At 33.9% G+C, this 14860-nt stretch overlaps 2 protein-coding genes across 52 annotated transcripts in view; one reads left to right on the top strand and one right to left on the bottom strand.

The window, feature by feature from the left end:
* NUMB (NUMB endocytic adaptor protein) overlaps positions 1-14860 on the top strand; it is a 179911-nt gene that overhangs the window by 136093 nt on the left and 28958 nt on the right. For 25 of the 50 annotated variants that reach the window (XM_044773959.2, XM_070513983.1, XM_044773952.2 and 22 more), the window contains 2 exons: positions 8514-8588; positions 13841-13873. In XM_044773959.2, the coding sequence (XP_044629894.1) occupies positions 8514-8588; positions 13841-13873 (108 nt within the window). The remainder of the gene's footprint in view (positions 1-8513; positions 8589-13840; positions 13874-14860) is intronic. The other 25 variants (XM_070514000.1, XM_070513978.1, XM_070513994.1 and 22 more) reach the window with 1 other exon arrangement.
* The window catches only part of PAPLN (papilin, proteoglycan like sulfated glycoprotein), an 87133-nt gene continuing 72324 nt past the window's right edge, over positions 52-14860 (bottom strand). The window contains exons 28-29 of one of the 2 annotated variants that reach the window (XR_011504663.1): positions 2442-2484; positions 52-307 (exon numbers count right to left, since the gene is read on the bottom strand). The gene's annotated coding sequence lies outside the window, so the exon portion shown is untranslated. Of the gene's footprint in view, positions 2485-14860 lie in introns of both variants that reach the window. The other variant, XR_011504662.1, reaches the window with a different exon arrangement.

The raw sequence follows: 14860 nt of genomic DNA, 5'->3' as shown, positions 1-14860 counted from the left end.
TAGATAAAGGTGTGCTTGTACGACATTGTGAATGTACTAAATGCCACTGAATTATTCTCTTTAAAATGGTTAATTTTATTTGATGTGAATTACATCTCAATAAAAAAGTGTTAAAAATATTTATTATTCAATCCCAATAAATCTTCTTAGTAAAACAGGAATAGCATAATACATTCTTTAAATGATTGGAAAACTATCCCAGAGTCGTGCATAATGGTGAAACATTTACACTGAATTTGGGAGGAAGATGAGGTAGCTCTTGAGCAGCACTGTCACTCAACACTGAGTTAGAAATGGCGATCAGTACCTTTGGATAAGAAAATAAATAAAAACTGTAAATGTTGGAAATCAAGACAACATTTTTTGTCTTATTTGTTTGTTTCTGCAGATGATGCCTATCTGAAAAACCCAAGAGAAGTGACCAAAAAAGTTGTTTAAAATTATAGGAAATTCCAGTATTTTGACTTATAAGTATAAGATATATTGAAATCAAGAGATAGAAAAAACACTTAGTTTAGTTGGAAAATACTATGGGTCTTCTGCTTCTGGCAGAATGTGGATTAAGCTAACATAGACATACTCCCAATACAAATATCTAGAAATGCTGAATACATTTTCAAACAAACATTTTCTTAAAGCATCGCTGAACTGTCAGTAAAGACATATCTCTCCAGTTACCATAAATTAAAAGTGAATTTGAAAGCAAGGCAGGAATCATGGTAGCTGATGGAGCAGCCTAGGAGGGAGAGGATTTGTGAAATAGGTAGTCCTTGGTTTTAACAACCATTCTGTGAAAGTCTTGGACTCATAAAAAGCAGAGAATTAGAACTGGGAACCCAGCTTAGAATCAGGACCTTTAATGGGCTTTACAATCAGTGAAATAGAGAACTAGAAGGAAAAGCAACAAAAAAAAAAAAAAAAAAAAAATAGGAAACTTGCCTCTACTCAGACCCTGGGTGGAAAAAGGAGTCTCTCTGGAAAAATTGAAACCATGGATTTGGACTTCATATGCTATAATCTGCATGGTCTGTGACTCCTCAAATTAGTGTACAGTAGATTAAAAGGTTATAAATCATATATGGAAATGATCAGCAGATACAGTAAAGGATTATTCAATAAAGGGCAAGAGGATTAGTACTCTAAGAACTTGAAACAATTGACTATAGTGGAGATTTTAATATATGCAGATGTAAAATCATTAGAAACATAAAAAAATGAATTCAAACCATAAGGAAAAAATAAGACAATGGAAAAAAGTAATAGGCAGATTTGACAATCAAATCTGAGCTTCTAAAAATGAAAAATAACTTATTGAAATTGAACTTAGTCAATAGATTAAATAGTGGATTAGACCTAGCTGAAAAAAGAACTGATGAACTGGAAGATAGATTTGATCAAGTTACCCAGAATGCAGCACAAGGTGATATAGAGAAAATATGAAAAAGAGATGAAGAAACATGGATGAACAAATTTAAAAGTTCAGTAGCACTAGCAGGCCTAATGGAAGCTCCAGGAGGAGATAAGAGGATGAATTCATTCAAAGTAGTAATTGAATCCTTGGATTTAAGAAGCAAATAGAATAAATAAAAATTAGTCTAAGACATCTATGTCCAACTGATTTTTGAAAAGGGTGCAAAGTTCACTCAATGGGGAATGAATAATCTCATCGCCCAATGATGCTGGGACAACTGGATTTCCACATGCGAAAGAATAAAGTTGGATCCCTACCTCACATCATATAAACAGTTAACTCAATGGATCAATGACCTAAATAAGAGAGTAAAAACCATAAAACTCTTAGAAGAAAACACAGGAGTAAATCTTCAAGACTTTGGATCTGGCAGTGGAGTCTTAAATATGACACCAAGAGCAAGAACAACAAAAGAAAGATAACATGAACTTCATCAAAATTAAAAACTTGTTCATTAAAGGACATTTTCAAGAAATTGAAAAGACAACCTACAGAATAGCAGAAAATATTTGGAAATCTTATATCTGATAAGGGTTTAATATCCAGCATATATAACTACTCTTACAACTCAACAATTTAAAGGCATAGAACCCAATTTTTAAAAGGGCAAAGGATGTGAATAGATAATTCTCCAAGGAAGATGCACAAGTGGCTAATTAGCACATGAAAAGATAGATGCTCAACATCATTAGTCATTAGGGGCGTGAAAGTCAAAATTGTGAGAGACCACTTCACACCTATTAAGATGGTGTGATTTTAAAAAAAGAAAGAAAATGAAGTGCTGATGAGCATGTAGAGAAATTGAAACCCTTGTACATTTTGATGGGAATGTAAAATGGTGCAGCACTATGGAAAACAGTTTGGCAGTTCCTCAAAAAGCTAAACATATAATTACCCCATATGACCCAGCAATTCTACTCCTAGGCGTATACCAAAGGAATTGAAAGCAGGGACTCAAACAGATACTTACATGTCAGCTATTCACTGCAGCGTCATGGAGACAACCCAAGTGTCTGTCAACAGATAAATGGATGAACAGAATTTGGTGTATACATACAGTGGAATATTATTCCACCATTAAAAGGAATGAAGTTCTGATACATGCTAGAGTATGGACGAAGCTTGAAAACATTATGCTAAGAGAAATAAGCTATACACGAAAGAATAAATATTGTATGATTCTGCTTATATAAAATATCTAGAATAGACAATTTCATAGAGACAGGAAGTAGATTAGAGGTTACCAGGAGCTGGGGGAGGGGAAAACTGTGGGCAGTCATTGCTTAATGGTTACAGAGTCTGTATTTGGAGTGATGAGAATGTTTAAGTAGTAGATAGTGGTGACTATTGAACAATATTGTTAATGTAATAAATACCAATGAACAGTACGGTTAAAAATGGCTTAACTGATAAATTGTGTTATATGTATTTTACCACAATTTTTAAAACTTAATACTATAATATACCCAAAACTATTCTATTGTATACTTTAAGTTAGTGAATTGTATGGCATATGAATTACATCTCAGTAAAGCTACTAAAAATAATTAGTCTGTTTCCAAGACACATGAATGAAACTGTAGATATCAAAGACTAAGAAAAGCTTAAAATCAACCAAAATGAAAAAGACAAATTATGTACAAATAAAAATATAATGGGTTGCACACCTATTAGAATGGCCAGAATGCAAAACGCTAACACCACCAATTGCTGGCAAGACTGTGGAGCATTCATTGTTGACAGGAACTTTCATTGTTAGTGGGAATGCAAAATGGGACAGTCACTTTAGAAGACAATTTAGTAGTTTCTCACAAAACTAAATATACTCTCACCATATGACCTAGCAATCACACTCAAACTGAATGAGTTGAAAACTTATATCTACATAAAAATCTGCACACAGATATTTATAGCCACTTTCTTCATAATTGCCAAAACTTGGAAGCAACCAAGATGTCCATGAATAGGTAAATGGACAAATAAAGTGTGGTACATCCAGGCAATGGAATATTACACAGCGCTAAAAAGAAATGAGCTGTGAAGTTATGAAAAGGCCTGGGGGAATCTTAAATGCATATTACTAAATGAAAAAAGCCAATCTGAAAAGGCTACATACTGTAGGATTCCAATTCTGACATTCTGGAAAACGATTGAGACAGTAAAAAGATCAGTGGCTGCCAGAGGGTAGGGGAGAGGAAGAGATGAATAGGAGGAGTGCAGAGGATTTTCAGGGCAGTGAAACTACTCTGTATGATCCTACAATAGTGGATACCTGTCATTATACATTTTTCAAAATGCATAGAGTGTACAACACCAAAAGTAAACCCTAATGTAAACTGTTGACTTTGGGAGATAATGATGTGTCAATGTAGGTTCATCAGTTGTAGCAAATGTACTACTCTGGTGTGGAATGTCGATGGTGGAGGAAGTAGGGGTTTGTCGGTGGGGGCACCAAGGGTATATGGGAACTCTTGGTACTTTCTGCTCAATTTTTTTGTGAACCTAAAGCTGCTTTAAAAAATAAAGTCTGTTCAAATGTTGGAGGGGTTGTGGAGAAAAAGGAACCCTCACACACTGCTGGTGGGAATGCAAACTGGTGCAGCCACTATGGAAAACAGTATGGAGATTCCTCAAAAAATTAAAAATAGAAATACCTTATGACCCAGCCATCCCACTACTGGGTATCTATCCAAAGAACTTGAAATCAGCAATTCCAAAAGTCCCGTGCACCCCTATGTTCATTGCAGCATTATTTACAATAGCCAAGACGTGGAAGCAACCCAAGTGCCGATCAACTGATGATTAGATAAAGAAGATATGGTATATATATACAATGGAATACTACTCAGCCATAAAAAAGGATAAAATCGTCCCATTCACAACAACATGGGTAGACCTTGAGGGTATTATGTTAAGTGAAATAAGCCAGACAGAGAAAGACAATCTCTCTATGACTCCATTCACATGTGGAAGTTAAACATGTAGACAAAGAGAACAAATTAGTGGCTACCAGGGGAAAGGGGGAGAGGGGTGGAGGGTGGGCACAAAGGGTGAAGGGCTGCACCTACAACATGACTGACAAACAATAATGTACAATTGAAATTTCACAAGGTTGTAAACTATCATAATCTTAATAAAAAGTGAAAAAAAATAATCTGTTAAAAAGAATATATATACAGATATATGTATATAAATAATGGGCAAAACCAGTTTACAGTAGCAACAAAAATTATTAAATACTTATTAATCTAGAAAGAAATGTGCAAAAGTGTATTTGAAGGCTACCATAAAACTTCAGAGACATAAAAGACTTGAATAAATAGTATTAGATGGAATGGGTCAATTTTATAATGTCGGTTTTTCTCAAATTAACCAATGCATTTAAGGCAATCTTTTTTCTTCTTCTTCTTCTTCTCCCCAAAGCCTCCCAGTACATAGTTGTATATTCTAGTTGTGAGAAAGGCAATCTTAATTAAAATCCTAAAGGTTTTTTTGGGGCAGGAACTGCAAAATTATTCCAAAGTTGATCCCCAAGAATAAACATGGGAAATAACCAGGAAAATTCTGTGGGAGAAAAATTAGTGAAAATGATCATCCCAAAACATATATTAAAATATATTCTTAAACTGTAATGATCAAAGTAGTATGTTATAGTGCCAAAATAGAAAGAAATATCAGTAGAACAAAATAGAAAATCCAGGATAATGAAAATTTTAAAAATATATATTTGGTATTTCAAGTCAGTGATCAAAGATAGAGAGTAGATTAAAACACAAAATAAAATTTAAAAAACTTGACATATGTGTGATAAGGTGTCAAGAATGAGCCATCAATATTTCTTAAAACGTCAGAACAGTGATACAGATAGCTCAATTGCTGAGATTTTACTCTTTCCCAATACTTGATTTTCTTTTCTCATTGGACCAAGAAATTAAGAATATATTATTGGGCTTTGAAAAAAGCCAACTATCAACAGAACATGAAGAAATACTTTCTAAGAGCTGAATTCAAACAAAGAGTTATTTAAAAGTCCACTTGTCGGGGCCAGCCCAGTGGCATAGTGGTTAAGTTCACACACTTCGATTCAGTGGCCCAGAGTTCACGGGTTCAGATCCTGGGCACAGACCCAAGCCATGCTGTGGATGCATCCCACATACAAAATAGAGGAAGATTGGCACAGATGTTAGCTCAGTGACAATCTTCTTCAAGCAAACAGAGGGAGATTGGCAACAGATGTTAGCTCTGGGCCAATCTTCTTCACAAAAAAAGAAAAGAAAGAAAAAGTCCACTGGTTGCTAACTTCTAAGCTGAAAAATGCAACTTTCCAGAATTTGAGTGTAACATGCCTGTCACTATAGCATCTGCCTGAATGATGAAAAGTAGTTTTCAGTGGCAAAATACTCTCTTTCTGGATGTGAATTCAGTTTAAACATCTAGAACTATTTAACAAAGCCACCAAACACTTGACATTTTTTTCAGCCTATAATTTTGAATTAAAATGTTTCTAATTTAATAGAAAAAAGAGATAAACAAAGGTGACTAAATGTGGAATGTATCTTAAAGCTCACGCTATCCCTTACTGTACCAGACACAGATAGACTGATGAAAAATTGCTATCAGTATCCTTTCTTATTGATAGGGAATATTATTATATATTATTTTTAATGTGGTAATTTAAAAATTCTCTAAAAGTTGAGATTTTTATGTGTACTGAATATCCATAATGAATTCAGTGATGTTGAGTTTGAGAAACATTGCTTCACCACTGTTCTTCAGCTGTAAAACTAAATGTGGATCTAGATAGAAAGTGAATGCTAGAAAATGAAACTTATAATCAAAATCCCCTGGATTCATGAGAATCCAAAATAGAATATATAAGTATTTATATCTTCTTGGATTTTGTATTATTCAGATTTTGAATAGGCTTTACTCCTTCAGCTTAGAACTATGTGTAATGTGTTATTTGATTCACTGTAAAGTGAGCTTCCTTGCTGTTTTATATAATATTTATTCAAAATTATAGCTGTTACAATTCTTTAGACACTTAATGATTTTGGCCTTAGTTTATGATCTTTATGTTTGATACCTCAAGTATTTTGTTAGCTAAGGTCCAGCAATTTCCTAAATTAATTTTAATACATTGGTTTTATGAATTTCTTGAGTATTGGAAAGATATGAATAAAAATGAAAAATTCAGTGTATGAGTTTTTTAAGACTGTTCTGCATCAGGCTGGTTGGATTTCAGCATTCACTAGCTGAATGACCTTGGAAAGGTTACATAAACTCTCTATGCCTGTGTTTCCTGGGGCTCTGGTTATTCTGCTACACCATGCATTCCCAGTTATTTCACTTCCATCTAGGGCCAAATGGTGGGAGATACAGAAAGGGGAAAAAAGCCTAAGGGAGGTTGGCCCTATCCTGGAATCACAGTGCTACTAAACAGAGAGGAAGGTTTCCCTCCCTCAGAAGTGTGGCTCTTGCAGTTTTCCACTACTCCTACCACCGCCACTGTAGGATTTCTCCAGGGCTGTGGTGTGAGAGAACAAAGAAAAGGGAGATGAGTAAAAGGGAAAGGGATTCCTGTACTCTCTCTGAAGAGGAGGAGTTCCTTTACCTGGTCCTTGAGCCAAACCTAGAGTACCTTTCCCAGGGTTCTGTCAGTGCCACAGCTTTCACTTCTGGATATCTGGCTGTGTTAAGTTCAGGCTGGAGGTACCAAAGAGGAGGAGGAGAGGAGGAGGTCAGCTCCCTGCCAGTTCAGAAATACCTTGAGTTCTGGTATTCTCTGATTCATCTTCTGCTCTTTACAGAGACCTCAAATAGGTGCTCCATGCATTCTGTCCAGGTTTTCTGGTTTCATTCAGTAGGTGAGACAGGCTAGAGTGTGTCTGCTCCATCTTACCCAGAACCAGACCTCAAATTTCCTTTTAAAAGAGAGCACTTGGGGCCGGCCTGGTGGCTTAGTGGTTAGGTTCATGCAATCTGCTTCTGCGGCCCAGGGTTCCGCAGGCCTGGATCTCAGGTGCCAGACCTACACACCACTCATCAAGCCATGTTGTGGCGGCATCCCATATACAAAGTAGTGGAAGATTGGCACGGGTGTTAACTCAGGGACAATCTTCCTCAAGCAAAAAGAGAAAGATTGGCAACAGATTTAGCTCAGGGCCAGTCTTCCTCAGCAAAAGAAAAAACACCCAGAGAACGCGCATTTGTAATATTACCACCATCCCTTCTGCTTTTCTAACCCAAGACCATTCTCATACTAAGGTACAATTTGAATTGTATTACTACCTTGCAAAAAAAGCCTTATTAGCTCTTCACTGTGTCTAGGATTAAGTACAGACGCGTTTTGGCATTCACATCCCCCAGCTGCATATACCTCATATTCCAGCCAAACAGGAATACTTGCTGATATATCCTATTACACATCTGTAACTTTTGTTAAATTGTCTCTGCCTAAAATAGTTTCCCGACCTTTCTACCTCTTCAAATTCTACACATCTTTTAAAACTCAGCTGCACTACCTTCTTAAAATTTGTTTTAGTTCTCTACCCTGCTCTTACGTGCTCCTCATAAAAGGAGTATGTGATCTTTTCAGCCTTTGAATAACTGTAATTTCTGTTAGTGCCTTTTTCAATATGTGTATGTGTATACAGGTATACGTGTGTGTATATACATATATCTATACATATGCATACACACAGTTTATTTTAAGATTATTTTTATGTTTAGAGATACACTAACTGTGTCTAGCGCAGGCTATTATGCCTCAATACCAATAGATTCAAGTAACATTTAGTGCCTACCATGTACTTTTTCACTTACTCCTCTATAACACCTCTTTGAGATATTTATTCTAAATCTTGTTTGTATGAGGACAGTGAGGGTAAGTAAAGTAACATTATCTTAACTCTTCTACAATGATTGTGAGTTTCTTGGGAGTAGGAGGTTCCATATTCAGTTTTCTCCTACCTAATACCTATGGTATAGTAGCTACTGAGTAAACATAGCAATGGTATTAACTGTTTTTTTTTTCCTACAGTATCTTGGCCATGTAGAAGTTGATGAATCAAGAGGAATGCACATCTGTGAAGATGCTGTAAAGAGATTGAAAGCTGTATGTATTTGATGGTTGCCAGTGTTGATCTATTTACTGTAAATATTTTCTTAAAAGATTTTGCTCAGGAAATTTTAGTGACCCACTATCCAGTAAGAACAGTGTTTCTCTTAAGGCAAAAGATGTGGGCTCACTAATAAAGAGCATCTCATGTTGTCTGTCCAAAGGTATAAATTATAAAGATCAACTTCTTCAATTTAGGCTAAATGTTATCCAAAAGATACTTTTGATTCAGAATCCATATTAAACAGTAGTATGAAATCTTATAGATGACTAATGTTCTAAAACCAGGATAAAGTTGGTACAGTTAGTGTCTTAACCTAACTGTGATAACTGGGTTATAAATTACTAATTTTAAATCTACTATAAGAAACAGCTTTCCAGGAAAAAGTAGAAGACAACGATATCTGTGGTGGTACTGGTGAGGTTTACGTTTTGGGGAGACTTACTATCTTGACTGCTACTCCTCAATTTCCTTTTCTACACCTCTCTAACATAAACAGTATTTTTCCCCTGCCTTCTGTACAAACTTCAGTATACTTGAAATGGAGAGCCCTTTTCCAGAATAAATAATGTTTCCTTTGCCTTTTATGCCATAGAACACATCCGAGGCTCATGCCTGTGTATTTAATAAAAGGAGAGAATGGGTTCAGAGTTCATAAAGGTTCAGATTAAAGTGTTGATTTCATATTTTGGATAGGTTTGAAGAATGTTTCATAAACTCTGACAGCCCTCTTCTCAACCTTCCTTCTCTCCAATGTGTGGCCTTCCCCCCTTTGCTGTGAAAGCTTTATGCATTACTTCTGCATGCCCTTGCCCCAAAGAGCGTTAAATACTTCTTGCTTTGGGTTTGTTGGTATGGCAGGCTGCCATAAGTTTGGCTACTAATGAGTGCTTTTTTTCCTCGATTTGCTTAATAATCAAAATTCTTCTGCTTCTTGGTACATTCCATATGACCTCTTATCTATAATTCCTCAATATAAAAGACAAAATTAAAGAGGCAACCAATCAGAGAGGTGGATTATATTTTGGAACAAGTGCCTGAATCTGTTGTAGAACAGAAAGGAGGAAAAAAATAACTGATTATAGTATGCAAAGAACTAAAAAAAATAAACCAATATATAGAAACATGTACACATACATATACACACAGATACCCTCTACCTTAGATTTTGGTCATTTAAATTCTTAAATGATTGAAGTCTTGCCTAAGTCTATCTGTGCTCTCTAGTTAATCTTCATTAATGTTAAAGAGACTTACATCCATGTATTATGGTACATGAAACTATAATTTATAGATTTGCCATGTCCACCTGAATATATTTCCCAGTTAACTTAGATAATTAATTTTCCAAGAAATGTAAACCCAACCTCTTTTTTAACAAAATAATTCTAAGCTTACTAGAAGAATAAGTTTAGCTAAGAACATTTTTAAAAGTAATGCAATGATTTGCCCTAATAGTCATTAAAGACATTTTAAACATCATAATACCAATGACTGAAACAACAGACAAATCAGTGAACAGATTCGATAGACCTGAAACAAACTATAAGTAGTTATTAAATCTTATAACTTACGTGACTTACAGTTAGAAGGTCTCTGTGGAATAGGCCTTTAGAAAGTCTTTTAATTCAGAGTATGGCTTTATGTTCACTCTCTAAATAAGGAAAAACTAGGGGTGGTTTAAGTTTACCCAGAAGATATTAAGAAATGGTATTTAGTTGTTTAATGAGCAGTTAATCCTTTTACTGTCTAGATTTTTTTAACGTGCTTTTAATTAGAACATCTCTTTAATATATAGGTAGTGTATGTTCATTTTATAAAATACAAATGAACAAAAACAGTGCATAAAATCTCTTGCAGTCCCAGAGATAGCCACTATTTACTGTCTAGTTTTAAAACTAATTTTCTAGTTGAGTGAATTATTTTTTATTTTACGTTTTTTTTTTTTAACCAAGAAGATTGTAAACTATAAACCTGATTATTTGAGGTACAGGACTATTTAGATAATAAAATTCAGTGAGTTTTTATTTTCACAGAAATAGGAACCAAATTGCCATTTAAAAAATTATACCTATGGCTGAAACAGTGTCTGGCACATAGTGGCCACTCAAAAAAATATTTCTGTAATGAATATATAGGAAACAATTCAGTTCTCAGTATGTGGTCAAACGGAAACTCATAATGATCATCATAACTATATCTTATATTTAATATTTTAAAGTTTATGAAACTATTTTGCATATCTCTGAAAGATCTTTATTTTCCTATGGTTTTTATGACTAAAACAAGGTTTTATATATGTTGATTGCTTTTCTGGACGTACTTAAACTTTTGAAGTTTGAGGGGAAATTGACCACTTCTGGACTTTTCATTCAAGAAGTTCTTTAAAATTTTTCAGACTAACCCTATCCAAGAGACTTGGAGCAAATGCTTATATAATTTTCATGGGCAAACATGTATTTTGAAAAAGAAAAGGTTGTATTTTTGGGTAACTGGGATAGATTCCTGTTTATTATACTCAATGAAACTTCCCCCTTCTATAAATATCCTTTCTAATGCTGTACTGAGAAGCTTGCAGAAAGTTGGAAGTCTTCAGGATATTGTTCTTCTCAGATCATATTAGCTTACAAAAATTCATGATTTTTGTCTTTTTTTCATATTTTTTACTATGCAGACATTTAAAATTGCCTTTTTACCCCCATCTTACCAAACATGCATCTAACAAACATCTATAATCTTCTGTGCCAGACGCTTATATTGTGCCAAAAGCTATGTCTTCTGAGAATTTTTGTTTGTTTTTATAGATCATAAAGCTTCCTCTTAAGAGTTTCAAATAAATGGAAGCAAATATAAAAGTATATAAGCCTGCAGATTAAAGAAGAAATAGCATATTTATGAAACTAGTTTGAATGCCAGAGAATTATATAGCTTAAAAAATTATGTAACTCAGATGTACAGGTTAAGTAGCAAAACAAACATCTTAAACCTATCACTTGAATGATGTTTGAATTAAAACTATAACATTCTGGTGCTATTTAAGTTTGTGGGGAATTGGGGAAGCAGGATAATTTGCAAGTATAGCTTTTTTTCCCCTCAAAGTAGACCGTTACAATTTAAGATTACTTCAATTTCAATTAAAAGTTATCTGCATACTTAATGTTCTCAAATAAAAAGATATTATAACCAAACATGATAGTATTTTAAACATACTGCTTCTCAGAGCATAAATATGTTTAAAATTTTTTTACTTTGTATGCGTAAAGTTAGTTACAGCTATCTTCAACTTGTGTTTACTTTGTGACATAATTCACAAATTAACCACTTAAGGACTTAGATTGTATAGGATAAGTCACAGAAATAACTGTTGCCCATTTTCAGTGCCTTTATGGCATAGTCAGTTGCAAGGTGAGGAGTAATGTCATTTATCAGTCTATTTTGTTAGAAGTGTATCAGGCCTTTGATTATCTTGCTTGACACTGGTCCAAGATGCCCTTCCTTTTAAAGGTCTTTTCTTCCCATTGTCTCTAAATGTCTCTCCCTCTCTGTCTTGGTTGTAGACTAGTTTCATTATACTACCAGTTTCTAATATGTTGGGTTTTTATTCACTATTTGATATATTTGTTTTAATATATGTTCTTGTTTTAGCAGGTAAAAGAATCATAACTTAGTTGTTTTTTTAAAAAACATTAATATTATTCTCTAATCTTATAACTACCTTTTTATGCATTTTGCATGTCATCTTTTTTCATTAATGTCTAAGATCTTTTATAAAAAGAAGGCAAACTCCATGTTTAACAAGAGCTTTTCTAGGAGCTAAATTAAGCATTAACAATCTTCTTCCCTTACCTCCCTATCCCTCAAGAATGGTTTATCTTTTAGCTTTGTCTGCATCTTTAAAAGCTGATGGTTACTCACAGTCTAACAAAACTAGGGTCACCAAACTTGGCAGCAGAAATAAGCTTAGTCTTATTGGGTTAACTACGCCAATTACTTTATTATTTTTCCAGTTTAAATTCAAAAAATTTTGTGGAAATATTTGATGCCGTTTGTGATTTTCGAAACTTAAGACGAAAGCAAACTATTCAATGTTTGAGAGTATTGAATGAGTTTAATTGTCTGAGAGAGTCAAATTTCAGTACAGTTGTCGTTTTCTAGATATTTATCAAACATTAAAAACTGACTATAAAAAGTAAAGGCTTAAAGTATAATTCAACCAAAGCTTGGAAATGTAAAATTAAGCTAGTTTGAGTGAATTAGAATCCATGTACTTTGTATAAGTTCTTCAGATTTTAAATGGTGGCCAGTTTTCAAAGTTTGTGTATGCTTAAAAATTGGTGCTGGTACCATAGATAACTATGTCTCGCTTATCTGCATAGTTTCAGAATTGTATAACTGTCAGTGCAAGTTTCTTTATTCTGAAACAGTAGCATTTAAAAAGAAAACAAAATTCCATTCCTTTTAGTTCTGGTCCAGAGATGTGGTTTGGTTCTCAGATATACTTGCTTTTTTAGCTCCAGTGAAAGCATTAGCCTTGTGTTCTTTATAGGTGATTTATTCTGTGTTTGGAATAGAACATATCTGTTATTTCCCCATGATTTTTGTGGAATTGATCAGCACACACATACATACAAATTGATCTTAATGCATAAGTAAGGATTCTTTCTCTAAGTGACATTTTGAACTCAGTAAGAAAAAGTCTGACAAGGACCCTTGCTGTACTCTCATAATTTAATTTGATGTGTTGTTGCATTTTTTTGTGTGATTATGTGGTCATCAAATGTGGACTGTTTTAACTGATGATTTCCGTATAGTTGACTGCTGATTTTAAATTGAAAAATGTATGTGGAACCCGTCTTCTATTTACTACTCACTATTATGAAATTTAAAATGAATATTTCACCATGCCAGTATGCCCTAATCTTTTTCTCTGCTGCCAAATTTGGATAATCTCTGTTTTAAAAGTATATAGAAAATAACTAAATTAACTAGTTCCTCTGCATGGATATAGGTTCTGATTTCTTCTCATTCTTTCCATGGATTCTTAGGCCATACAATTTGTTTCCCTGCATTTTTATGCACCTTGCTTTTTCCCTGTCACTCCTGGTATGGATAACTCTTTAAAACTCTCACCCACTCCCCTTTCCTACTTTGCCCTTTACCCAACTTCTGTATTTGCTTATTGGTGTGAAACCCTGGGACATTTAGCCCATACAATAATAGCCCTCGACTTGTCCCCCTGTTCCTCCAGGAAAGGAAGTTCTTCAAAGGCTTCTTTGGAAAAGTAAGTTTGATGCCACATTTGTGCTTGCTTTATAAGGAGTTACACCCCTAGTATAGCACTGACATATTTTTAAAAAAGAAGTACAACTTTGGTTTCTTTATAATACAGGAATTTGTTTGACTGTATATGGAAATTAATGAATTGGAAAGTTGCTGTCTATGATATTACCTGTGTGTCTGTTGATATTAAATCTGATGATTCCTAGGAAAGTCCGATAAATAAATCAAGTAGGTTAAAAAAGGATTGTCTCCTCAAGACTAGGTGTTAAATTTAATTTGATCTTGCAAAACTGTTTGTTAGCATATTAGCTGAATTTTTAAGAAGTGGTTTTTACTTCTTGCTCAATATTGACAGAGAAATGGGAAAAAATATTAAATTCAAGAGAAAATTAAGTGCACCCCAAATTTTACATTCAGTGCTATTACTTTTTTTTCAATCTAAGGGAAATTTCAGGTGAATTAAGTAAAAGTACATAAACATATCTTTGGGGATCCTATGATTTTTAACCTGCTAATCTAAGAAAAACTATCTTAATTATTAGTCCACCAAATCTCTCTCATATGTGGAGCATTCTTTAGGTAGATACTTTGCAAGTAATGATTGTTTAATGTTAAGATTTCCTTAGAATTAAGAATATACAGTGTGACAGTACACAAATAGGTAAATACATTTCTAACATTTTCGTGCCCAAGTTTATTATTGTTTAGTTTTGAGTAAGTGCTACAAAATAATTCAGACTGACGCAATATAAGAAAAAACTACTGTCATTGAATGACTGAGTGTAAATTACTAAAAGTTTATGTGAATATAAAAATCTCATCACAGTTGATCTTGTACTGGGTTGTTTGGGTACTTTGGAAATTTATTTTAAAGAACAAATAGTTTCCATTTCCTTCTCAAGTGAATATTTTAGTTGTAACCTGTTTTTACATGATCTTGTTTAGATCACTTTTATACTAATGTTAACAAATTCGAAGGATTTTAGAT

The sequence above is a fragment of the Equus asinus genome, chromosome 7, assembly GCF_041296235.1.
Source record: "Equus asinus isolate D_3611 breed Donkey chromosome 7, EquAss-T2T_v2, whole genome shotgun sequence".
Lineage (NCBI taxonomy): Eukaryota > Metazoa > Chordata > Mammalia > Perissodactyla > Equidae > Equus > Equus asinus.
This window is presented reverse-complemented; position numbering and strand designations above follow the sequence as displayed.